A 25332-nucleotide genomic window follows, 5' to 3' on the forward strand; every position below is an offset into this window, starting at 1 on the left:
GGAATCTAATATAATCTATTCTAATCTAACTACTATATATAAAGGTAAAATGCTGGGTTAAGTTCTTCCACCCTTTGCCGTTATTTCCGCTTGTGTCTCACTGCCATAATTCCAATTGTATCCCACATGTAAGGGCATTTGTGTCATTTGCTATTTGAGGGTAAAATCGTAATCTACATACAAAAAGTACCGACACGGGTACCTGTCTATGACAATTACTGCAAAAAACTACCAAGAAGAGGTAAAGACAAATGACAATGATGAAAGAACTACTCTATATTACTCATGCAAGACACTTGCAAAATATTGATGGATTCCGGGCACTTGAAGAGGAACAACAATTATGGAAACCACTATCGATTGGAGGGCTAGGATAAACCTATGGAAATGGTTTTATGGGCACAACTGATTGATGTTGTGTTCCATCACATGGACGGTTTAGATCAACTTATAACCTCTATAGATAGGAGGGTTCGGATCAACCTATGAAAATTATTTTTGGGGCACAACCTATGTAGGAAGTGGCCCATCCAAAAGAAATTTCTTTTCTTTTTGTCTGGGATTTACACATCAGCATTACTCTTTTACCATTAACCCCTTTGCTGATATCTAACATCTATCTCTATGAGAAATTATTTCAGGGTTAAATCGTAATCTACATACGAAAAGTACCGACACAGGGTACGGGCCATACCGTACATTTTAATAGAGTGAGGAGTGCGATCATCAAAATACGGTGAGTAGTGCCATTATAAAATATGGTGGTGAGAACATTAGCACTATATATAATTTCAAACTGTCGTTGTTACTTGGATGTTCCCACGCAGGTCAGGTTCAACCCGAACCCGACAGGTTCAACCCGAATTTGGGTTAGGTCGGGTTAAGCTTTTTCGCAAATTGGGTTGGGTTGGGTTGGGAAAAATCAACCCCAATTGGAAATCGGGTTGGGTCGGGTTGGGCTGTTGAGCAACCCGAGCCGACCCGAAACCCGAATTTGGTTTCCATCTGAAGAATTTCTGTATGTGTGTTTTTCTTTTTCAACATTAAAATAGTCTCCACAGTCCACAATGGACGGTTTGGATAATCCTATGGTGTGGGCCATACTGTACTTGAATAAAGTGAGGAGTGTGATCATCAAAATATTGTAGTTCAGATAATATTTCCCTTTGTTAATTGTTAATCCCTGTTTGGTTTGGATTTTGAGAACTGTTGTCAGTTAAAAACTGCTTATTGGTGACTCACTATTAGTTCTCAAATTCCAAAACAACCCGGCTTGAGTTGAGGTGGTCAACATTTGGTACCATATCAAATCGGGTCAGCCCGACCCGACCCAACCCGAATTCGGTCGGGTTGGCACCCAAGTTTCACCCCTAACGATGACGAAAAACCTACTTTTCCTTATTCACTATGTGCGGGTCAAATTACATAAATATTGATATTACGAATGCAGAACACCTGTAAAAATATTGACGAGTTCTGGGCACCTTAAGAGGAACAACAATCATGGAAACCTCTATAGATTGGAGGGCTAGGATCAGCCTATGGAAATGATTTTACCTATTGATGTTGTGTGACATCACATAGACGGTTTAGATCAACCTATGATGTGGTCTGTACAATTTTAAATGGATAGCACGTACATCGCACGTGCATTTTTACCGGTCCAAGCAATGGAAAAGTGGGCGTAAGCTCAAGTGAGCTGATTTTTTACTACATCACTTTATACGTAAGCAGATTCGGATTCCCTTTTTGATATATCCGCCCTGTATTTTTACAAGGTGGAAATTACACCTGTGAGTTTTTCATAAAGGAGTGTCGATATCAATGATAGCTGGAGTCCTATAAAATGCCGTCCCTAATTCCTCGTACACAAAAAAAAGCTCATCAAAGTTAGAGAGAAGCTAAAAACATGGCTAGATTCTTGAGCTTAAGCAAGAGGGGAACTAAAGCCTTCAACACCCTTATTCAAAGGAGTTCTTTTGCTACTCAAGCCACTGTTGATCAACATGCATTTCCACCAAAAATCAGCAAAGATCTTTCTGGGGCAAGTTCTCTATACAATTTTTTTTGGTTCTTCAGTCTAAGATTTTATTGAGAGTGAATTTTTTTTCTTCATTTTTGGAGGAGTTTCTCTAGAGTTATTTTTTTTCTTCAGAGGGCTGTTATTTTAAAATATGGGTTTTGGAAATCAGCATGCATTTCCACACAAAATCAGCAAGATCTTTCTGGGGCAAGTCCTCCATTTTTATTTTTATTTTTTTGGGTTTTTCATTCTAAGGTTGTATTCAGAGTGAATTTTTTCTTCATTTTGGGTGAGTCTCTAAATAGATTTCTTTTTCTTTTTTCTTTTTTTTTTTTGTCTTTTTAATTGTCTTAGCTTTTTTTCTTCAGAGGGCTGCTATTTCCAAGTATGGGTTTTGGAAACGATACTGATATTGGCACTACCATTTTTTTGGGGAGTGATAAATCGACGCCCATATATCTTAAATCGACTCCCATGTGTCTTTCTCCCTCCTCTGGGTTAGAGAGAGATAGACATATGGGGGTCGATTTATGATATTTGGGAGTCGATTTATCACTGCCCTTTTTGCTAATTGCACTAACTCAGCTTGTTTTTATACATTAGTTGGATTCAGCTTTTTGGGAACTGTAACAGCCTTTGAATGGAAATGAATTCCATAGCTTATGGGTCAAGGTTTACTTCTGTAGTTAGAGAAAAATAAAAGACAAGATGGGTTTGTGCAATTATTAAAAAGGGTGGTTCCATTATCATTACTTTTTTGTGTAGTTTGTTCATGTGAGAAGTGGTTCAGTTTTTCTCAAGGGAGTCTTCCTCAGAGAATTTTGCTGATCTTACTTAGGAGTGAATTTTCTACATTTTTTGGGGAGAGTGTCTCTCTAGAGTATTTTTTTATCATTTTAATTATTTTAGCCTTTTCTTTTCTTCAGAGGGATATTTTCAAATATGGGTTTTTGAAAAGGTAATGATTTCCTTTTTTGTATAGTTTGTTCATGTGAGAATTGGTTCATTTTTTTCTTCTTTCAAGGAAGTTTTCATTTTATTGCTGGAATTTTTTGGAAAGAAACAGCTTTTCCGAAATTTCCTGATTTTCAACTGTTTGGTTTCACCTGAAAAAAATATAAGTTGAACACATTGTTCATGTTTTTACTTTTGAAGGACCTTCAATTTATTATGATATGCCCCTCTATTGGTATTGTCTTCAAAATTCAGATTAGGCCTTATGCCTATAATGACTGGTCCTCTAAATAAACCTTAACCATATCATTTTCCTCTAAATCATGGAAAGGTTTAAGTTTTCCCAGGAAATTTTTTTCTGCTAGAAATGTTTTGCCTGCAACCAAACTGGGGCTTACTTACTTTTACTTTCTTTCTTTCTTTTTAAATTAGAGGTGTGTTGTATTTGACCAGCTTGTTCATGAGAAAATGGGTCTTCTATTCTCTATATTAGGGAGGCCTCTCTATATTTATTGGGTTTTTTTTTTAAGGTTCTACAAAATATGCTTCTATAAATATGGGGATTTTGTTCAAGTGAATAACTGTTCCTTTTTATTCTTTCATGGGGAGTTTCTTTTAGAGAAATTTGTGTTCTTTTACTAACTTTCAGCTTTTTGGTTCTTTGTTAGATGGTTGTTATATCATGTGTTTTGTATTTGTGTACTTTTGTTCATGAGAAAATTGGGTCTTTTTTTCTCTATTTTTGTGAGTCTTACAAATTGGGTTTCTGAAAAGATAGGGAATTTTTATTGTTGACTAAAAATGGTTACAAGTTATTATCTCAGTGCCTTTTAAAAAGGGAAAGTAGGAAAAAGACCAATTTTGTTTGAGCTGAAGCTCAATAATGTTGAACATGAGGATGTGTCCCTTCCTCCTGTCTTTGTCATGTTTTAACCTCTTCTGATCTTTTTCATGCATTTGTATTCTACTAGGAGTGCCCTATCTTACCCCAGCTTACTCATCAAAAAAGAAAAGAAAAAGGAGTGCCCTATCTTCTCTTCATATTTTTTAATAACATTATTTCTTCTTTTTATTTTTTATTAATATTATTAATATTTTTATTGCAAAACTAAAAGAAATACTTTTTTAGTAGTGTAGCTAGTAGAGTAGTTCGGGTTTTATTTTTATTTTAGTGGTTTTTAAGGATATATTCTTAAAAAAATGGTGTTCTAGCCTGTGATTTATTCTCTGTAGCTTTTGCTTTTGTTTCTCTTTTTTTGTTAGGGATGCTTCCCCACGAAACTTGTGTGTTCTATTTGTAGCTTTTTATTTGAATCTTCTCTTCTGTTAATTGGGCCATTAAAATTTTTGGGAGAATTCCTTTATGGGCAGTTTCAGTTTTTTTTTTTTTTTTTTTCAGAATATTTTTACAGTTCTTTTGATTTTAATGTTAATTGAGCCTCTGTCCCTCTCATTTTGGGTAGTTGTAAAAGTTTTTTTAATAATGAAATGATATCCCTCACCCCCTTGTTTTAATAATGACACTCCTGTATTTCTTTACATTTTTCTAATTAGCTGTTAAAGGCTCTTACAAGTCAAAAGCTATCATAAGTCAATCAAAGAAAAGTATTGAACAAAGTGAGGATAAATCTGTATGGAAGCCTTGCTTTGATTGTGATTTTTATTTTCGATATTTCAGGTTATTGGGAAAACTCCCCTTGTTTATCTTAACAAAGTTACTGAAGGTTGTGGAGGTTATGTTGCTGCCAAGCTAGAGATGAGGCAGCCCACATGTAGCATCAAGGATAGGTAAAAACATTTTCCAACTGAAGTTTTGATTAGGCATATCACCCATTGCCATCGTACACTTGGCATGTGTGATGGTCCATTTGATTCATCTTATGGGGCACCACCCAAGCAACCATTGTCGCCGGTCCCACAGTTAAAACCAGTAAGGAGATTTTCAAGGGGTTTGTCTAGGTAAGTTTGAGCTTTGAGGTTTGTTGCTCCAGAACAAAGACAACAATTGGGCTGTCTGATCCTCCAACATTTCTTCCATGTTATGGTGATGATGAGCATCCAAGTGCTGGTTGAAAAGGATCATGCATTATACTATCTTTACTTATTTGAGTTAATCTTTTGTGTTTGCAGGCCGGCTTTTTCCATGATAGAAGATGCAGAAAAGAAAGGGCTGATAAAACCGGGCAAGGTAAAGTCCTCATCACATTTTATAAGGAAATAGTTTTCCCTTATTATCATCCATCTAGGACTACTGTTAAATGATCCAAACTTTTCTCATGTCGGCACTGCCATATATGGTCATTGAGCAACAGTATCCCCCATAGAACTAATGTTTAGTACTCCCAAATTCAATCACCAACTCACCCGAGTGGACTTGGTTTTTCCATCTCTGGGCTGTCATAGGAGTCAATTAAAAAATCTTTGCAGTCAGCTGCGAGTTATTAAAAATTTGTTGCAGTATAAATGATTAAATAACACCAACTCTAACTGCTAGTTTTTGGAGTAATTGGTTGTTTCACATGGTATCAGAGCTATTGTCTTACGGCAGGTCCTGATTCAAAACCCAACAACTCCTTGATATTAAACATCCATGTGTACGGCCACCCAAAAAAGAGGGACCACACGTGAGGGGGAGTGTTGAAGTATAAATGATTAAATAACACCAACTCTAACGCTTAAGCTTTTGGAGTAATTGGTTGTTTCACAAAATTGACCACATCAATCATTGACACCCCTGAGTTTCCTAGCATGACTGAGTTCTAGTCCAGTCTGATTTTTAGAAAACTGCATGAAACCAATCCTAACCCACTGATCTGTTGGCAATTCCTATTCAATGTGGACCATTGTTTTTTGTTTTTTTTTAACAATTGCCCTCCATTGTTGTAGCCACCAATCAGATGGTCGGCATCATCCAATAGGAGAGTTATTTAGGGCATGTTTCATCCGCATTTGGCCGAGTTTAAGGATGACTGAATTCAGTTTAGGTCACTGAAATGTAGTCATTTTTAACAGTTTGGTCTTTCACTCGAAGGGTTAAATTATATTTCTGAAAATCAGGAGTCTGTAATTTCCGCAATGTAACTTTTGTATCTATGTTGTAACAGACGATCTTGATAGAGCCCACATCAGGAAACATGGGAATTGGGTTGGCATTCATGGCAGCCATGAAAGGATACCATCTCAAACTCACAATGCCTTCCTACACAAGCCTTGAGAGAAGGGTGACCATGAAAGCCTTTGGGGCCGATTTGATCCTTACAGACCCTACTAAGGGGATGGGAGGAACAGTTAAGAAAGCTCATCAACTTGCAGATACCATTCCAGATGCCTTCATGCTTGAACAATTTGAGAATCCTGCTAACACTCAGGTAATTAAGGAGTCCACCATTTGATTCAGTTGTTTTTTCTTTTTTCCTTTTCTCTATAAAAATGCAGAACGATGTCCTTTGTAGAAGTAGATCATTGCTAAGGCCAACCTTGGTGCATTACATGTGTAGGCATAGTTCAATTTCAATGTTTTGGCTGAAATATTTCGGTTTCGGCCAGGGCCGCCAAATTTTGCTGAAATTTCAACCGAAATTTTGTTTTCACACTTATTTACAAGATTTCCATCGAAATTTACATATTTCCACTGAAATTTTAGAGATTTCCACTGCAATTTTAAAAAACAAAGGGTGGCCCAGTGCACGAGGCTCCCGCCATTGTGGGGTCTGGGGAGGGCTAGATGTATGCAGCCTTACCCCTGCAAAGCAGAGAGATACCATAAATTTTATGTATCCAAAAAAAGAAAGATTTCAGCCTAAATTTCCACTGAAACCAAAATATTTTGATTTCGGTGGTGGCCGAGACCGAAATTTAAAACCTTGTGTGTAGGTGTGACTGTGCCTAGTGCAGGCCTTTCATGGTCTCCTCTGTTGTTTTCCCGATTTAGCCGGTAAAACAACAGAGGAGAGACTGGCTCATTTGTATACCCATCTCGTTTGTATACTTGCTGGACAGGAGAGATGGCTCTGTTTTGATTTTCTGTGCTAGTTTCTACCATAGGATAGTTCCCAAATTTGTATACATAAGTTCCTTCCCTTTTTATTGTTAATTTACCAATAAAACCATTTTATGTATCTAACAAAGGAAAAAAAAATAGGTGCATTTTGAGACAACTGGTCCTGAGATATGGGAGGACACTCTTGGGCAAGTTGACATCTTTGTGATGGGAATAGGGAGTGGCGGCACCGTCTCTGGTGTTGGGCAGTATCTCAAATCCAAAAATCCCAATGTTAAGGTACTCATTTTATTCATTTGTTATCTAGCTATTAAATATATAATTATTTTGTATTTATTAGTAATGCAAATACTGATATATTTTCTTATTTAATATTCTTTATTTTCGGTAGATATATGGACTTGAACCTGAGGAAAGCCCTGTACTAAATGGAGGCAAGCCAGGTAACTTACTGTTTTTTTGTAAATTTCGTTATACTAACTTCATTCAAGTTTCTTTATACTCTTGATTAATCAATACATATGAGAAACTGATATGATTAACTGTGATTTTTTAGAGTATATAGTTAAAAGAATTGTAATAAAATGTGGAGGCTTTGTACTTTGAATTCTTGGCGGTTTGTCTTCCTTCTTAAGGGGCTATTGTTTCATTAAATAGTTTAGGGTGATGATAAATCCGCACCCCCTGTAGGATGTTTTGCACCCCTTTGAAGTGAATTGACGTTAAAAAGCGTTAAAGTCTGACGCTTGTTGACTCTTTTTTACTTCAATTCACTTGAAAGGGGTGCGAATCATCCTACAATGGGGTGTGAATTTATCATCTCCCTATAGTTTATTGTTAATATTAGTCTCTGTGCCATTATTCCCCTACTAAAGTGGCTAATGTTTATTTTATGAATATATTACTTGGCACAGGTCCTCACCTTATTACTGGCAATGGGGTTGGCTTCCAGCCTAAGATTTTGGACATGGATGTAATGGACAAAGTCCTTACGGCAAGTATTTATTCATTTTCTTTTCTTTTTTAATGGTAAATTTATTATTAAAATAGCTTTCACAGGTAACTAATACATATGTTCCCCATATTTTGCTATACACACTCCCTCTCTTTATTTAAAATAGTTCCCAAGGAGCTGCAACAGCTGTAGGGAAAAGTAAAAAAGTACAGGGAATGGAGTGGCTATAAAAAAATAAGGGAGTGCATATATCAGCATTCCCTCTTTTTGTAACTCATGGTTTATTTGAACAATATTTAGAATTTAGTTTTGAAACCTATAGTGTTTAGCAGGTGTCTAGTGAGGATGCAATCAAGATGGCAAGAGAGTTGGCACTGAAGGAAGGGCTTTTCGTAAGTATCTAAGCAAATCTTTAACTATTTTAGTTTCACTCTACTCTTCTGCTCACATAACTGAAATGTGATTTTTGGGAGAGATTCTATCTTCTGTCTGTTCCTTTCAATCTCAAGGGCTTGCTTATTAAATGAGGATGGTTGGTCATTTTTCATTTTAACTGACCCATATACAGAAGAATTTTCTAACCTCAATCTTAGGCATTTGAAAGGATCTTTTTAAAAATATTTAGATGGTAATCATTACTTTTTATTATAGAAGACCAATTATTCTTCAAAAAATAAGGATTTTTTTAAATTCTATTTTTCTTTCACGTTCCACAGTAGTACTACAATAGAACTTATTGAACCCATGACTTTGGTTCAAGTTTCTTGAGAGCATCTTACTTTTGATTTGAGTCAAATTACCATGGCTCGCTGGCCACATATAAGCAATGGAAAGGATTGAACATTGCCCATAAGTATCATTGTTATAATTGTTCCTCATTGAACGTTGCCCATAAGTATAAAAGGGCGGCCCAGTGCACGAGGCTCCCGCCGTTGCGGGGTCTGGGGTGGGCTAGATGTAGACAGCCTTACCCCAGCTTTGCAGAGAGGCTGTTTCCTCTCTGCAAAGCAGAGAGAAAACAATCTCATCAAAGTTCTATTTCAATTATGCAATCTTACACCAACTTTATTGTATTATAGGTAGGGATTTCCTCAGGGGCTAATGCAGTTGCAGCACTGAGGCTTGCAAAAAAGCCAGAGAACAAAGGAAAACTTATTGTGGTATGAGCATCTTACTTTCCTTATTATTTTGTCATGGAACTAAATAATTTGTTTCATAATCACCATTGCTATTGGGGAAATATTCCTCCATGGGGGGTTGTTATTGTTGATCTCTTCTGTAAATTACCTTTGTTAAAGTATAAAAGATAAATAACGCCTTTCTCCAACAGCTTAAGCTTTTGGAGTAACTGGTCGTTTCACATGGTACCAGAGCAAATGCCCGGGTTCAAACTTCCTTGATAGCAAAAATCAGCATGCAATTGCCAAACCCAAAAGAGGGGCCACATATGCCATGTGTAGGCCAACCCAAAGAAAGAGGAGCAACACGTGAGGGGGAGTGTCAAAGTATAAAAGATAAATAACTCCTTTCTCCAACAGCTTAAGCTTTTGGAGAAGTTGTGAAGTTATAATCTTCATTACTGTACTTAGTCGGTCATCATCATTGTCAATCATTGTCGACTCTCTTATTGTCATCTTCATTACTCTTAGAACATTTTTTATACATTTTAACATTATTTTGAGGTTCTAAGTAAAGAAAATGTGGAAGAAGTATAATCACGGGAATTTAAAAAACGAAAAGAAAAGAGTGAAACTCTTAAAATCCATGGATATTAACGTCAATTTTATATAGTTTTTAGTGTGTACTATATATTCTTAGTTGTTTGAGGCTTTGAGAAAACAAGTTAAACAAAGGAATTGAAAGATTTCTTTATATTACAATCGGAATATTATTATTTCATCTTTTTATTTTTTTCAATAGGGAATAGATATTCACGTTACGTCTTTCGATTAGATACACCCCCTCTACTTTAAAATCTTACAAGTCATTGGAAATTTAACATCCATAGATAAAATATTAGAATCAAGAGGTGGTATTTTTATAAATCAGAGAGTGTAACTAGTTTCTTTTTAAAAGTGGGATAAAGATAATTAAGTATTAGAAAGTTAAATTGTTCTTGCGTTTTATTGATTGAGCTTGTGGTGTGAGTTTCAGACTGTTCTTCCAAGCTTCGGGGAAAGATACTTGTCATCCGCGCTGTTCCAAGAGCTGAGGGAGGAGGCTCAAAAGATGGAGCCAGTGTCTGTGGATTAAGTCCCCAGGTGAAAATAAAAATAAAAAAAAATGTTCTTGTGTGAATTTAAGACTGTTCTTCCAAGCTTTTGAGAATGGTACTGGTCATCTGTACTGTTCCTAGAGCTGAGTCAGGAGTGAAAAGGATGGAGGCAGTATATGTGGATGAATTGTAGCTTTTGTTTGTGAATTTATCAGGTGTCCTTGATTTATGAAATGAAAGATGTAGACAAACTTGTTAAGGTGAGGAGATGATCCAAACCTTTTAATAAAAATGTCAGATATGGTTATTGTGATTACAGTTCAGTTGGGTCCGCACAACTATGAAGTGAAGATTCAAAAGGCAAAACAGTTTTATTTTGCAATGCATCTTGTGAGGATCCGAGACAAAATATACAAGAGCTGCCCATTTTATGCTTCTGCACAAATTACAGATAATTTGAGCTGTGTGGAACTGTTTTAGGGTAATTTGAAGATTCTCATTTCTTTTCTACCAACACACTTTGGGAAAGAAAATTCAAAATGAAAAGATATGGATGGAAACGAAAAGGACAATTGGGTTCAAGCTCTTGAAATTTTGACATTTTCCTTGTTCATACTCACCAACTCACCCTACTCACTAAACTTGATAATTGATTTTGAGTCCATACCACATACATATGTGCGCGTTATACGTGTGTGTGTGCATGGAGAGAGAACAAGAGCAGCCTGAATTAGAACTTCAAATCAATCCGCAACCATAAATAGTGAACCAACCAAGCCTATCCTCATCGTACAGTGTACCGGACCACCATCATACCCTATACCTATTCCCGTACGACATACAGGAACGAACCACGTTTTAGGTAACATTTATCCCAATTCCTATCCTCTCTCGTTACGTAACCCTCCTTGACTCTTGTAAAACTCCAACACTGAAAGAATAAATGAATCAACCCAACCCCTTACAACAGCCTTGTCCTCAAGGCCAAAACCTCGGGCAACACTCCTCACATGATTGATTAGCACGTAACGTTCCTCCCCCCTTGAAATCAACCTAGTCCTCAAGGTTGGATCATTGGAGAAGATAATTTCTTCCGCCGTGGTCCCAAATCTTAGTGGGCATTATCTTCACGAAAAATATAGTTGAAATCAATGGTTGAAACAACTCCATCTTTCAACCGATCTCATCATGTCGTTCATCAAAGATCTTTTTGTGCATGTTCTTCGAATGATTTAGATGATAACACACGAATGGCCGTGGATGAGAGTCTTTTTTATTACGTAGGACAGATTGAGGGGAAGATGAACGGTGGACTCTTCGGTGATGACCTCTCTTTTGTGTTTTCTTCGCATTTTCTAATATCTGCTTTCTTTTTCTATTCTTCTTTTCTCATCTTCTTCTATTTTGCCGTTTCTTTTTTGCAACTTTCTTTTCTTCGATTTGCTTTCTTTCATATTTGCGCATTTCCTTGACCAGCATGCTGATTTTGTTGAGGTCTTACGCAAATCGCCGTTGCTCTTCTATCATTCTTGAAACAGAAGCTTTCATCTTCTAAAAATCATCGCGCAGGGAATCCAAAATCGCTAATGATGTATCCATGGCGCAGGACCGGCTCCTCTGATACCAATTGTTACAAACCTAAATCGGTTTGTAACGGATTTGATCTTCTTAGAGGGAAGATCAGCCTCTTGACCCACTTCGAGGGAGGGGTTGTTCTCCTCTGTGCACAAAACACACTTGGGGATAAAATTGTCATTGAATAAAGAAAGGTGCATACAAGTTATTTATTAAAAATGCCTAATCTAGATAAGCCTTATCTCTAAGACTCCTAACTAATTAAATAACTACAAAGCAAATTTCAAAATAACAAATATCTCAACTAACATATTTCAGCTATGGTGGGACCCAAATAAGCACGTAACACATGCTTGAAGATCGGCTAGGAGCAATACTTGTTTGAGGACAAGGCGACACACTTGGATCGCACCACTTGATACTGAATAACATCACCTTCCTCTTGGAGCCGAACTAGGATGAAAGCTTCAGGCAGTGTTGTATGCTTCATCTGTTGAACACCAACTTATAGCTTGTCGTTGAGGCCTTTGATAAAAACCCCAATAGGGTAAGATTCTGACAAACATTTAACCTTGTTCGAGAGCACATGAAATTGTTTTTGAAATTCTAGGATTGTGGAGTCTTAGTAGAGATTGGATAGAAGACCAGCATGATTCTCACTACAAGCGGGTCCAAAAACGAGCGTCCACAGCATCCATGAAGTAGTCCCATGTCACATCTGCTTTTATAATCGATGTACAATCGATACCACTCGAGAGCATCACCCTTCATATTGAGAGCTGCTACCATTACCATTGCTCCATTGGTACTTGATGATACCTAAATTAATGCCTGGCCTTGAGGATCCAACCGTTTAAATGCGATCCATCAAAGTGACAAAAATTCATGTCCATAGGCCGAGTTTGAATTGCCATTCCCCCTCTCAGTTTGAGTCCAATAATAGATTTTGGACTCACCATTTGGTCTAAAAAAATCAAATACACAAGCATCGGAGTATGATCATCTTATGTCGGAATTCCGAGAGGGAAAGACACATGGGGAGTCGATTTAAGATATTTAGGAGTTGATTTATCACTCCCCTAAATTAAATGGTTTAGATAGTTTAAATAAGCAGGCCCTTGTACTTTCCCACAATGACCTAATTTACAATCAATACCGTTGATGTCTTAGGTTCCAATCCCAACGTACATTTCTCAATAAACACTCCTAAAACCCTAGAAGCTGCTTTATATTTATAAAGCCTTGTAATATATAATGAGAGATGATAAATTCGCTTCCCCTGTAGGATAATTCGCACCACTTGTAACGTGAATTGACGTCAGACCTTAGCGCTTTTTGACGTCAAATCACGTTACAAGGGGTGCGAGTTTAACATCTCCCATAATAATCTCCTAAAACCCTAAACGCCGCTCTATAAATAAAGCTCTCGCAGCTCTCTCTTCTGTCGAAACCCTAATTTTCCTCAAAAACCTCAGCCAACTCGCGCTCTCTGCTTTAGCAAAAATGAGGCCTCCGAGAGGTAAATCTCTTAGAACCATTTCTCTTCAATCGTTTTGCTAGGGTTTCGCCCTTTCTCCTTTGAAAATTTCTCAAATGAGCTTCTTATATGAATGATTTTTTTTTTTTTTTTTGGTTTGCTAGGGTTTCGCCCTTTCTCCTTTGAAAATTTCTCAAATGAGCTTCGTATCTGATTGATTTTTTTGGTTTGCTAGGGTTTCGTCCTTTCTCCTTTGAAAATTTCTCAAATGAGCTTCGTTTCTGATTTTTTTTTTAGTTGGTTAGGGTTTCACCTTTTTCCTTTGAAAATTTTGATTTTTTTGGTTTGCTAGGGTCTGGCCCTTTCTCCTTTGAAAGTTTTGCAGATGAGCTTCGTATCTGATATTTTTTTTTTGGTTTGCTAGGGTTTAGTCCTTTCTCCTTGGAACATTTCGCAAATGAGCTTCTTATCTGATTGATTGATTAGGTTTGCTAGGATTTCTCCCTTTCTCCTTGGAAAATTTCTTAAATGAGATTCGTTTCTGATATATATTTTTGGTTTGCTAGGGTTTAGCCTTTTTCCTTTGAAAACTTTGATTTTTTTTGGTTTTGGTCTGCTAGGGTTTGGCCCGTTCTCCTTTCAAAATATCTCAAACGAGCTTCGTATCTGATCAATTTTATGTTGATTTGTGGTTATTTTAAGGTGGTGGAGGTCGTGGCGGTGGAGGATTCAGAGGGAGGAGTGATGGAGGGAGAGGAAGAGGGAGAGGAGGTTTTGGAGGAGGAAGAGGAGATGATAGAGGTGGGAGAGGAGGAGGAAGAGGGCGTGGTGGTGGTGGACGAGGAGGTGGAAGAGGGCGTGGCGGCGGCGGTTTTGGAATGAAGGGTGGGAGCAAAGTCGTGATCGAGCCTCATCGCCATGAGGGGGTTTTTGTTGCTAAGGGGAAGGAGGATGCTCTTGTTACTAAGAACATGGCTGTTGGGGAGTCTGTTTATGGAGAAAAGAGGATCTCCGTTCAGGTAATTCTTATGATAGGCGTGGTTTCTCTCTTTCCTTTTCGTGGAAAAAAAAAAGTTCTTTTATCATTGGTTTTTGTGTTAGATGTTGATATGTGCATATTATTATGGTGTTTATGGTGTAGTTGTAATGTAGTTATTATGTAGTTGTGGGTATGTGTTTTAGTGTTATGGGTGTTTGTTATTCTTTATGTTTTATGTAGGTGGGTTGATAGGGTAGTGCTGTGGCACACCTTTGTGCTTTCATTTAAGAAGTTATATCTTTATGAAAATGTGGAGAAGTTCACAACCAATAAAGAAACTTTGTTTAGGAGAGTCATGGTTCCTCTCGAATTGAACTAGGAGGTCTAGTTCCCTTGAATCCACCTTCTTCCCCTCTTTTCTATATTTTTTCTGTTTATTTGTGTTGCGACTAGGCACGTAACAATATGTTAAATGAACTTTTTTCTGTTGTTTTTATCTTTTCCGTTTTATTCTTTCAATTTTCTGTGGGGTGATTGTGTTTTAGGGTTTTTATTTCTGTATTAAAGTCTTGCTTTAGGGTTCTTTTTTACTAATTGCAGGGATTGATAACTACAGTGATAGAATGCAATTTTGCTAACACATCGTTGCTTAGAAAAAATAGGGCACCTGTTTGGTTCATTTGACATAGCATCTGTGAGGGTTATTATCGTTCATGGTTTTAAGCATTTTTTCAGTATGTTTATGCTTACACGGGAAAGATCTGTTGTGAGACAACTGTAGTGGGAGTTTGCTTTGCATGGACCCATGGGATCCTACAGCACATATGAAGGACATGGATCACACATCTCATTTATGCTATTGGTTTTTTGGGTATTAAATATTAATTTTGTTGTTTAAGCATCTGGTTTGATTGATAAAGATGAGCTTTTGCTCGTTTTCTTTTTCTAGTCCTTTTTATTCTTTCGGTTTTCTTTAGGGTATTTGTTTTTTCCTTTTGAAAAATTCTGCAGGGTATTTTTTTTTCATATTAAAGTCATGCATTTTAGGTTTATTGATGGACGACATTCCTCCCAAGCCTTTGTTTGATGCAAGTTTTAATTTTTCAGGACTGTAATGAGATACTGCGCTGTTCCTCTTAATTTTCTTGTCTGGGTGTATATTAGCATATTCTGATTTGCTTATTATTTAACGAAATTATTTTGTCCAGTAATTGCTTTTTTGCCTTTTATTGTTTTGTGTGATTGCATGTAAAATAACAGATAGCAAATCTTGATGATTTACTTTTTTTTTTCTAGAATGAGGATGGAACGAAGGTCGAATACAGGGTTTGGAACCCCTTCAGATCAAAGTTGGCAGCTGCCATTCTCGGCGGTGTTGACAATATCTGGATTGTGAGTATTCTTTTTATTTTCTTTCTTTCTTTTCTTGGTAATTTTTTAACTTCTGTTGATTTAGGTCTGTTTCGGTCAAATGGAAAAATCAATTTCTAAGGAATTATAACTCTTACAAAACCTATTTATCATTGTTTTTATTGGGAAGAGCACATCAAAGATTCTGTTTGTTTTCATAAAATTTGCTTTTATTTAAATCTAAATCTAAATCCAGGCTGTCACACAAAACTGTTTTTGCTCCCCATGAATTATGTTTTCTGTGGCAGTATTTATCTGTCTTTTCCCAAAATTTGCTTAACTAATCTTTTCTTTTATATTGAAGACCCCCGGAGTGAAAGTCCTCTACCTTGGAGCTGCTTCAGGGACTACAGTCTCTCATGTGTCTGACATCGTCGGACCTGTAAGTTGGCTACGACCAAAAGCTTGTTTCTGATACGAGTGCTTAGAATCTGAGATCGCACTTGTGTTTAATATACCGAATTCCTTTCTTATGGTGGCATGTTTTAATAGACTGGAATGGTCTATGCGGTGGAGTTCTCCCACAGAAGTGGTAGGGACTTAGTTAACATGGCGAAGAAAAGAACGAATGTTATTCCAATTATTGAAGATGCTAGACATCCTGCTAAATACAGGATGTTGGTTAGTATGGTTGATGTAATCTTCAGTGATGTTGCTCAGCCAGATCAGGTGTGTGTTTACATTGTCTTGTGTTTACAATAATTAATCTTTTTAAATGTATTATTAACTAGCGAATGTTAGTTCATACACGATGAGTCTTTGATTTTGAGCTCTGACTTCTTTTAGGGGCCGTTTGGATATGCGGATTTTAGAATCCAAGTTTTTAGTTTGAAAACAGTGTAAAAGAGGGTTAGAGACAAGAAAAGGAGACAAGAGAAGGAAAGGACCAGCCGTCATTTTTGACTCATTTTTTACTTCTCTCCCTTCTTACCATCAGCAAGAGAGTAGAAGATCCTCCCATTTTCCAGGTTTTAGAAATCCCAGGTTGCAGGAGAGATTTTTAAAACCTGATTTTCTTGCTTAAAATCCAAGAAACGCTGCCAGAACAGCACACAACAGCCTGATCATGAACCCTCTTTACACTGTTTTCAAACTAAAAACCTGGATTCTAAAATCCGCGTATCCAAACGGCCCTTAAGTGTCTTATCTCTTACTATATAATATTGTGTGAGGACATAGCAGATACGTATACATGTACTTATATGTATATATACATACATATGCATATATGTGTCGGGGATTTCGAGCTTACAAGAAAGAATTTGTTGGTAAGTCTAAATTTTTTGCATCTAATCTATTTTTATGTTTCTTCTCTCTACTTGAGAATTGCTTCGCATACTATTTTTTGCTGATTTCTTTTCCACATAGATTCTGATTTCCTTGTTTAGTTTTTTCACTTTTTGTTGCTACACAAGATTTTACATTGCCAATGTGCTGTTATTGACTTAACTAGCGCTTAAAGTTGGTTTGCTTTACCCTTGAGGCCTTGATGCATTTCAATGGTGCATGTTATGAGTGCTTATATTACTTTCAGCTCATTTTTTTTCTCTCTGCTTGTCACATTCAAGTTTGTTCACATCTTATGATGCATGTTTATATTTTATCCTTAATTGTCTCTTCTGTTTTCTTACACTGGGATCTCGATGATTAGCTCTCTAGAAGCTGATTGCTCCACTGAATTTATAGCATTCATGCAAGGGATCTCAATGTGATTTTCAGAGTTTTAATCTGCTTTTAAGTGCTAATTTAACATCAAGCACATGATGAGTTACTCGGATTCCCCTTCAGGACATCATTGATGATGCAAGACCGAGTTTCTGATGCAAAATGCATGTTTTCTTTTTCCCCATCTTTATAGGTTCAGTTAACGTTCTTAGTGTAATGTCATTCTTTTTTCAAGTTCGGACCTTTTTGAACTAGACATTCCAGGAGTCTTAAATTTTGTAATCAATATTCGCTTTAGAATGTTATGAAGTTCCCTTTTATTTCTAACAAGCAAATGGTACAAAAATGTTTTTTTTTTGGTAGGTACGCTGGGGTCGAACCTGTGACCTCAAGGTTGAGAAACAAAGCCTCAACCATTGAGGTACAGGTAGGGGTGCAACTTGGGTCGGGTCGAACCTGAACCCGATGGGGGTTCAACCCGATTTTTGGGCGGGTTGGGTTGACAAAATTCGGGTTGGGTCGGGTCCGAGTTGGGATTTGGCAACCCGACCAAAATTCGGGTTGGGTTGGGCATCAGGCAACCCAACCCGACCCGTGACCCGGCAAACATTAACACGTTTTTTGGCTTTTTTAGTTTTTGACGTTTTATTTTTTCTACTTTCTATCCTTAAAAATATAATTCTCTGGAGAGATGGCTGCTGTTGTGTAGATGAGATGGGAGATACAGAGGGTGCATATCCTTGTGATTGTGATTGTCATGCTTTCCTTGCTTCATTTGCAGTTATTTAATTTGTGCATGTGTTCTATTAGTGTTTGTTTTCCTTGGGTTTTGAACTTGGATGCCATTTCCCTTCCTAAATGTTTTCCTTGGGTTTCTAAACTCGACCCAACCCTACCCGACCCAACCCAACTTGGGAATTCGGGTTAGGGAAAAACCAATTTGGGTTGGGTTGGGTTAGCCATGCCGGGTTGAGAGTTGGGTTGGGTTAGGGTTGGAGGTTGAGCTCCTCGGGTTGGGTCGGGTTGGCCTCAACCCGACCCAACCCGATCCTACCCGAGTTGCACCCCTAGGTACAGGCCCAATCCCTAATGGTACAAAAACATTTGTCTACAACAAACTGTTTTTTTTTTTTTTTTTTAATTTATGCTTTGATTCTAACATCCCCATGCATATTTTCTTAATTTGGTCTTTGTTAAGGATTTGCTCCATACTGTTTCTGATGTAGCGCGTGACAAGTTCCATTCAGGCCTTCTTGATGATGCAGATTTGATTAATGCTGTGCCCCGCATCATTGTCGACTTGTCCGAGTCAACTTTTACATTGGCCGCATTTTTGTCTGTGTTTGCATTTTCCCTAAAAAGTTCCAAACTACTTTGAATCTCCTGAATTGGCGAGTTATGACCTCTTCAATTCAGTACTTGATCACGGAATGACGAGTTATCTGGCATTTGAGTTGGCCACGTTTTGGCTTGCATCTGCTTTTTGAAACAATGATTGGTGTAACTAAGCCTTTCTTAATTTTCATGTCAACATTTCAATAAAAAATTCCTGTCGTTAAGTTGAATAAATTAAGCATGTGATGAATTACTCGGATTCCCCTTCAGGACATTCTGAATGATGCAAGTTCGAGTTTCTGATGCTCAACTCAACTCAACTCAACTCAACAAAGCCTTTGTCCCAAACTAGTTGGGGTCGGCTATTCATTGTAATTTATATTAACACGGAGTCTTGCTTCCACCATTGATGTAACTATCTATTTCAGATTGGTTTTCTTGAGGCTGGATGGGCTATTTCCGGTGATGTGTTGGCTTGGCCGTGAGGTTTCGACCATCGTTGGTCTTGTCTGGCCGCCAAAGATGGCTATGGAGACGGCATTTTTTGAAAATTAACTCCTATTCTAGGTTTTTTTTTTTTTTTTGCATTTTCCATTTTTTTACCATATAATTTCCCTAATGATAATGTGTTGATATGTAAGTTCTAGTGCATAAAAGCTGAAGATATATAAAATCCTATTTTTGGAACTATAATAACAGGATATAAATAGTGCTATAATACTAGAACATTTACTAGTTTTTTTTTTTTTCCTTTATAGTAATTTCAAGTTTCTGACATGTGTCTTAGACACTGTCACACTGGATACTTGTAAAAATTGGAATGTACTTGTTACATGCCGTTACTAGGTTACACTTTATGATTAATTCTGTTGAATTTCTAATTTTAGAATTGAATTTTGTGGGATGTTGTGAAGATTTCACTCTTCCCTTGGGATCAATTCTTTTGAATTCCTCATTTTGGAATTGAGTTCCTTGGGATATTTCAATAGTCAATTTCACCTCCATTGCAACTAACTTTGTCTTCCAAAATCAGCCCATTCACTTTTCCGTGAATGGCTGACCTTAAAAGAACGGTTTTTCACTTAGAGTAATCTCAGCCATTCACTGGAAAGTGCATGAGCTGATTTTGGGTGACACGTTTAGTCGCAATGGAGGTGAAACCATTTTCATACTTTGACTCTGCCCTTGGGATAGGTACAAATCATCAAAGTATTATAAAAATCTTTTTTTTAAAATATTTTCAGTTAGAATAATCCTATGATTTAGCTGACACTTTGAATTTATTGCCGACCCGTGTGTCGTGTCCAGCATGACACCCGTGTGACACTTCTTTCGACACTTGTAAATGTACTGCTAGAAGTGTAAGACTTAATGTGGGCATGTCGACACATTTTTGTACCCTTTTCAAGTGTGACATTTTGTTTTATTATTAAATATTGTATTTACCTCTTTTATCATTAAATTTTCTTGTATTATAAACTCTTCTTTAATTCTTCCTTAACTAATATTTGCTGTGACATCTTCTCTCCTAAAACTAAAACCTTAAACAAACTCTTATTTCAAAATTATATTCATTGTATCCTATTGGTTTTCTGTCCCCCCATTCTTGGTTTAGCCGTGTCCCCATTTCTAAATTTTGGGTGTTTGCTGTGTCTGATACTCCATGTCCGTGTCGACATGCGACACTCGTGTCCGTGTTTTGGGGGTTTGCCGTGTCTGACACTTCGTGTCCGCGTCGACACGCGACACTCGTGTCTTTGCCCACAAATCTTAGGACTAATCTCAGCCATTCACGGAAAAGTGAATGGGCTGATTTTGGGAGACACAATTAGTTGCAATGGAGGTGAAATAGCCTCCATTTTCATACTTGGACTCTGCCCTTGGGATAGGTACAAATCATCAAGTATTATAAAAATCTTTTTAAAAAATATATAAATAAAAAGATCCAGTGAAATTCCTGTTATCTTTTCAACTATTGGAATGACGACATGGGGTACAAAAAGGAAAGAGAGAGATGGGAATTCTCTCGCTTTTGGTTGGAATAATATTGGCAACTGTCTGTTTCAAATAATATTTCATTGTTTGTGATATTTATGCCATTGAATGCAATCAGTATCCTATGTTAATTACTTAATTGTATATCTTGATACTTCCATGTGATATGGTAATGTCATCTTTTCAAATATCGGAATAATATTGCGATACTTTTCAAATACTATTAGTTCTAGGTATTTATGTCATTGGATGTCATCCATGTCCTGTGGAGTGAATTTTATATATGGATAGTTCCTTGAGATGTGGTATTGGGTGTTGGGTGGCTGTATCTTGCACTGTGTTTCCCATTGTTGTTGAGTTTTCTCAGCATTTTGGGCGGCTATATCTGATTGCATTGTCAATATTGTTTAGAATGTATTTTTATCTGCTCTCAGGTGGCACCAATAGATTCCTGACTATAAATTGGAGGTTTTGGATCTTATATCCATATAAAGTTGGATACTTTCCTTTTAATTAACAAGTGTGGGCCATTTTTTCCCATGGTTTCCTCTAAAGGGAGAGTAATACACGAGCTATAGCTATATACTACTAAAATTCCAGTTGAACTTTTTTTTCCATGGTTTTTAAAGCTTTTTCCTGCTGTAATTTCCGGGTATTTTTTAGTGTAACACAGCTTATGAAACGTTTCTTTACTATTTCATATTTTATTCTTTCAATGAGAAAATCACACCAACGGCTAACTATGCAATGATACCATGAATCAGCTAAAAAAGTGTTTCTGAGTTATTTTTTTCTATGCCTATGTTGCAAATGCATTTTTTGCTTCCTTTTTGAGATCTCTCATAAAAAATGACTAATATTCTAGTGTGTGTGTGTGTTTGTGTGTGTGTGTCTGAAGTTTCATTTTCTCATCTACGACTATGCTTGTTTGGGCATTCTTCCATCCATCCCTTCTCATTTCCAACTAAACAACTCTTTCTGGTCCAAGAAATATCTCTCTCTCTCTCTCTCTCTCTCTCTCTCTATATATATATATATATATATATATATATATATATATATATATATATAGAGGAAAGTGTCTCTAGTCTCTCCCCTAGATAAGCTTATCTACTCCTCCCTTTAAAAAAACACAGTGGGCCCACGCTGTTTGGATGATCCAAAGCATTCATTTGATAGGTCCTAACATAGATAGGGTGTGCCCAAAAAATCAGCACCAAAGGGTCATTCTAGAACTTCGTTTTGTGGTGCCTTGTGGTACCCAGAATGGACACATATAAACGTCCACGTTTATATGCGTCCATTTTGGACACGGTGTGCCCAACAAAATGAAGTTCTAGGATGATTTTTTGGTGCTGATTTTTTGGGCACACCCTATCTATGTTAGGACCTATCAAATGAATGCTTTGGATCATCCAAACAGCGTGGGCCCACTGTGTTTTTTTAAAGGGAGGAGTAGATAAGCTTATCTAGGGGAGAGACTAGAGACACTTTCCTCATATATATATATATATCTTACTTATCATATCGTTTGCTGTTCTAGCACATCTAATTGATTCAGTATCTTGTTTGGAATGCTTTATGTCGGTTTACCATTAAATAGGCTGCATTGGTATTACATTCTTGCCAACCTGCAATGATGCATGCATCTGCACCCACGTGGTTTCTGCAATTTCTTGCCTAATGTTAATCTTGCCCTTTTTTGTGTGTTAATGTGGTGTGTTTGTTTATGATATGATGTAATTTCATGTGTCTTTTTGTGGCATGAGTTTGTTACTAAGCCATTTTTTTCAACCTCGTGGTTTATTGCAGGCAAGAATCTTAGCCCTGAATGCCTCCTATTTCTTGAAAAATGGAGGCCATTTTGTCATATCCATAAAGGTATGCTGCTTTGGAATTATCCAACCCTTTATATGAAAGTAGCTGAAGAACCAAACCTTCTAAAATGATAAGCTCCTCAATTTCTTACTATGGCATGTGACAAAGTTTCCGTATGTATTTTCTTGAGGGACTATGCTTCAGTGCGCTACATGTTATGGGCCTGTATGTATTCCCAATTTCCCATTGATGGGATCAATGGGCCGAAGAGGCTTCTCTGTCTCTTTGGTCCTTTTATGCCCATTGATCCCATCTATGTGTTCCCATTGATGGTATCAATGAGCCAAAGAGGCTTCTCTGGCTCTTGGGTCCTTTATGCTGGTCAAAGATGGTGTAAAGCTGAATAGAGTTGTTGGCTTTGAGTCAGGATATTCAACAGGGAGGTTGCTTAAGTCTAGAGGGCTGAATCTGGCCATCATAAGTGGTACACAGTGCACCTTCCCAATTGACGCTTAACATCAATGTATGTGCATTGTTTGCAAATTTGGTACTAGCGGATCGGCGCATGACAATGTGGCGCCTTGTGCCTAAACATTTTATTGAGTAGGCGATGGTTGGCCTTGTCAATTGGTGTGTACGAAAGTGTGCTAGTATGCTGCGTCGCAGATCCAGTCACTTATTGTGCCTTGTATGGTCTAGAGTTGGCTAAGTGAGCAATTTTGGTGCCTGTTAATTGTGCATCAGAAACATGCCCTGTGTGCATGTTTTGGGTCTTGCACACTGAAGAATTGAAGTATAAGTAGGAGGATTTGGCCCTTCACAATTGGTGTGGCACAGAGGTGCTTCATGTGTATTGTTGAGCCTTGCAAATTGATGCATGGCACTGTGGTGCCTTTCATGCAAAAAGATTGGCTAAGTTGGCACGGTTGGGTCTTGCCAGCTGCTGATTGATGATTAGCATGAAGTTGTGTGTAGGTTTGGGGTCCAGTAAGGTGGGTTGTTGCCTTCATCGTTATATGGTGCAAAGAAGCTGTGTGTGCAAGGTTGGGGCTTTGCTGATGGTGCATGGCATTATGTGTTTGCATTCTGAATAATTGTTTAGGTGAGAAGTTTGAGTATTTGCTGATGAGAAAAAGTTTCCTCCCTAGCAAGAGTAGGGGTCATATGGATTGTTCCTTGGGTGCTAGAAGGATTGGCAAAAGCCTTTTTTCTTTTGGATTTTGAGAATTGATTGAGTCTGTAACTGATTATTGAATACAAAAGTAAACTCAATTTTGAATCCAATCATCAGTTTCGGCCACAAAATCAATTCTCAAAATCCTAAATGTTCACGGGTCTAAGCAAGGCTTTGGGACCTAGGTGAATTAGGGTATGGTACTGTGATTATTTGTGCCCAAATTTCATCTGGCTTTATGGATTGACTCAACCCGAGGGAATCACAAGGTCTGAACTTCTTGAGATTTGATGGATGAGTTAGGGACTTTTGAGTTTGGTATGTGGCAGTGCCTTTGTAGATGGTGAGCTGACTCGTGATAAAAAAAGAAAAAGAAAAGAAAGGGGAGCATGTGTGATTCCTAGTGTCACAGGGATGCAGTCAGGCCTGCGACACTAGTAGGCATTGAATCCAATATTTGACATATTTAATATTTGGAAGTGGCCATTTTAGTTAGGCATATGGTTTTTGGACGGTACTTACAACTGCCCATTGAAAAACTAATATTCAGTGTGGAAAGCTTTGGAGCATTCTTGCCTTATTTCTATTTTACTACTATGTTTTGTTTCTTTTCAGGTTAACTGATATGGATTCTGTATTAATTATTTATGTTCTCTGTCTCATTGACTTGAGTTTCTTTCCTCTTGTTTTTCAGGCAAATTGCATTGATTCTACCGTACCAGCGGAGGCTGTTTTTGCCCAGGAAGTGAAGAAACTGCAGGCTGATCAGTTTAAACCTTCAGAACAGGTGACCCTTGAGCCTTTTGAACGTGATCATGCCTGTGTTGTTGGTGGCTATAGGATGCCGAAGAAGCAGAAAGTTACAAATTCCTAGCCAGAGCACACCACCCATGGCGAAAAAAATGGCGTTGTAATATCTGCCTTCCCTTAAATTATGAGAAATGTATTGTGAAAACTAAGGTTTGTTTTTTCCGTTTTTTCCTTCTATGACTTCAAATCAAACTAAGATCGTACAATTTCAGCTTGATGCATGTTCACTTCAATGTCTCGTGTTTTTTTTTTTCAATGAATTTCAATGAGGTTTGATTCACTGCAAAGCTTTGGTTTTTTTCATTCTGAAGAGGATGGAACCTATCTTCATAAAGTGGGTCCACCGATGTTTTTACATGGGCCCCTTTCTGTGCTTCAATAAGAGTGCAAGGTCCATTCCAGGACCCCCTCCCAATGACCTTAACCAGTATTTGGTAGGGGTTTTTTTCCTCTGCGCCAGTGCCCATAAGCATATTGTAAGGAAATCCTCTAACTTGAGACAGTCCCATCTAGTGTATTTGACTACTCTTTCACACAAGAGAGGGCTGCCCCCATGTAGGAAAATATATTCGCCCCTTTTTTCTTACAAGAGGCAGTCTCTGGGCTTTTTAGCATGCAAGTTTATTGGTTCTCCCTTTTTGTGCTTCCCAGATAATCTATGGTATGGGAATCAGAAGATGGCAGGGCAGTCTTAATTCCTCACTTGCTTGCGATGGGACGGATGCGACCTCGCTCACAAGTCATGGGTGGCATTCGAATACCCATTTATAGAAATGCGACTTCCCTGATGCAACTTTACTCTATTCACTCTCAAAAAATGCCCAGGTAATGCTGAGTCAGTCCTTAGATTATTTGGCACCTTACTGCCAATGGTGCAGGTCGTATGGAAGATGCAGTTCCGCTGCCAAGCATCGCATCCCCCTATTATCTCCTTAGGCTCCTTAGCG

At 37.6% G+C, this 25332-nt stretch overlaps 2 protein-coding genes and 2 non-coding genes across 5 annotated transcripts; all 4 read left to right on the forward strand.

Annotated features, from left to right (window-relative positions):
• The first annotated feature begins 1863 nt into the window (after window positions 1–1863).
• On the forward strand, window positions 1864–10465 carry LOC143882311 (bifunctional L-3-cyanoalanine synthase/cysteine synthase, mitochondrial-like). 2 transcript variants are annotated; one of them, XM_077385838.1, is made up of 10 exons: window positions 1864–2044; window positions 4656–4765; window positions 5108–5165; window positions 6082–6345; window positions 7119–7256; window positions 7369–7420; window positions 7892–7971; window positions 8265–8324; window positions 9012–9092; window positions 10087–10465. In XM_077385838.1, the coding sequence occupies exons 1-10, from the start codon at window positions 1910–1912 to the stop codon at window positions 10183–10185; spliced, it is 1077 nt and encodes a 358-aa protein (XP_077241953.1). In that variant the 5' UTR covers window positions 1864–1909; the 3' UTR covers window positions 10186–10465. The 2 variants fall into 2 exon arrangements, with proteins under 2 accessions (XP_077241953.1, XP_077241954.1); XM_077385839.1 differs by lacking the exon at window positions 1864–2044 and adding an exon at window positions 2212–2230.
• A 2626-nt stretch (window positions 10466–13091) lies between these two features.
• Window positions 13092–24600, forward strand: LOC143882313 (rRNA 2'-O-methyltransferase fibrillarin 1-like). Its single transcript, XM_077385840.1, has 7 exons — window positions 13092–13241; window positions 13902–14218; window positions 15475–15570; window positions 15893–15970; window positions 16081–16257; window positions 22396–22464; window positions 24270–24600. The coding sequence occupies exons 1-7, from the start codon at window positions 13226–13228 to the stop codon at window positions 24447–24449; spliced, it is 933 nt and encodes a 310-aa protein (XP_077241955.1). The 5' UTR covers window positions 13092–13225; the 3' UTR covers window positions 24450–24600.
• Window positions 17343–17413, forward strand: LOC143882386 (small nucleolar RNA snoR60). Its single transcript, XR_013252225.1, has one exon. It is a non-coding gene; the product is annotated as a small nucleolar RNA snoR60 (small nucleolar RNA).
• LOC143882384 (small nucleolar RNA snoR60) lies at window positions 18825–18895 on the forward strand. The gene has a single exon (XR_013252224.1). It is a non-coding gene; the product is annotated as a small nucleolar RNA snoR60 (small nucleolar RNA).
• Window positions 24601–25332: the final 732 nt, after the last annotated feature.

Source organism: Tasmannia lanceolata, unplaced genomic scaffold (genome assembly GCF_043159265.1).
Source record: "Tasmannia lanceolata isolate RefF3 unplaced genomic scaffold, GAP_Taslan_0.1 ptg000007l, whole genome shotgun sequence".
Classification (NCBI taxonomy): Eukaryota; Viridiplantae; Streptophyta; class Magnoliopsida; order Canellales; family Winteraceae; genus Tasmannia; species Tasmannia lanceolata.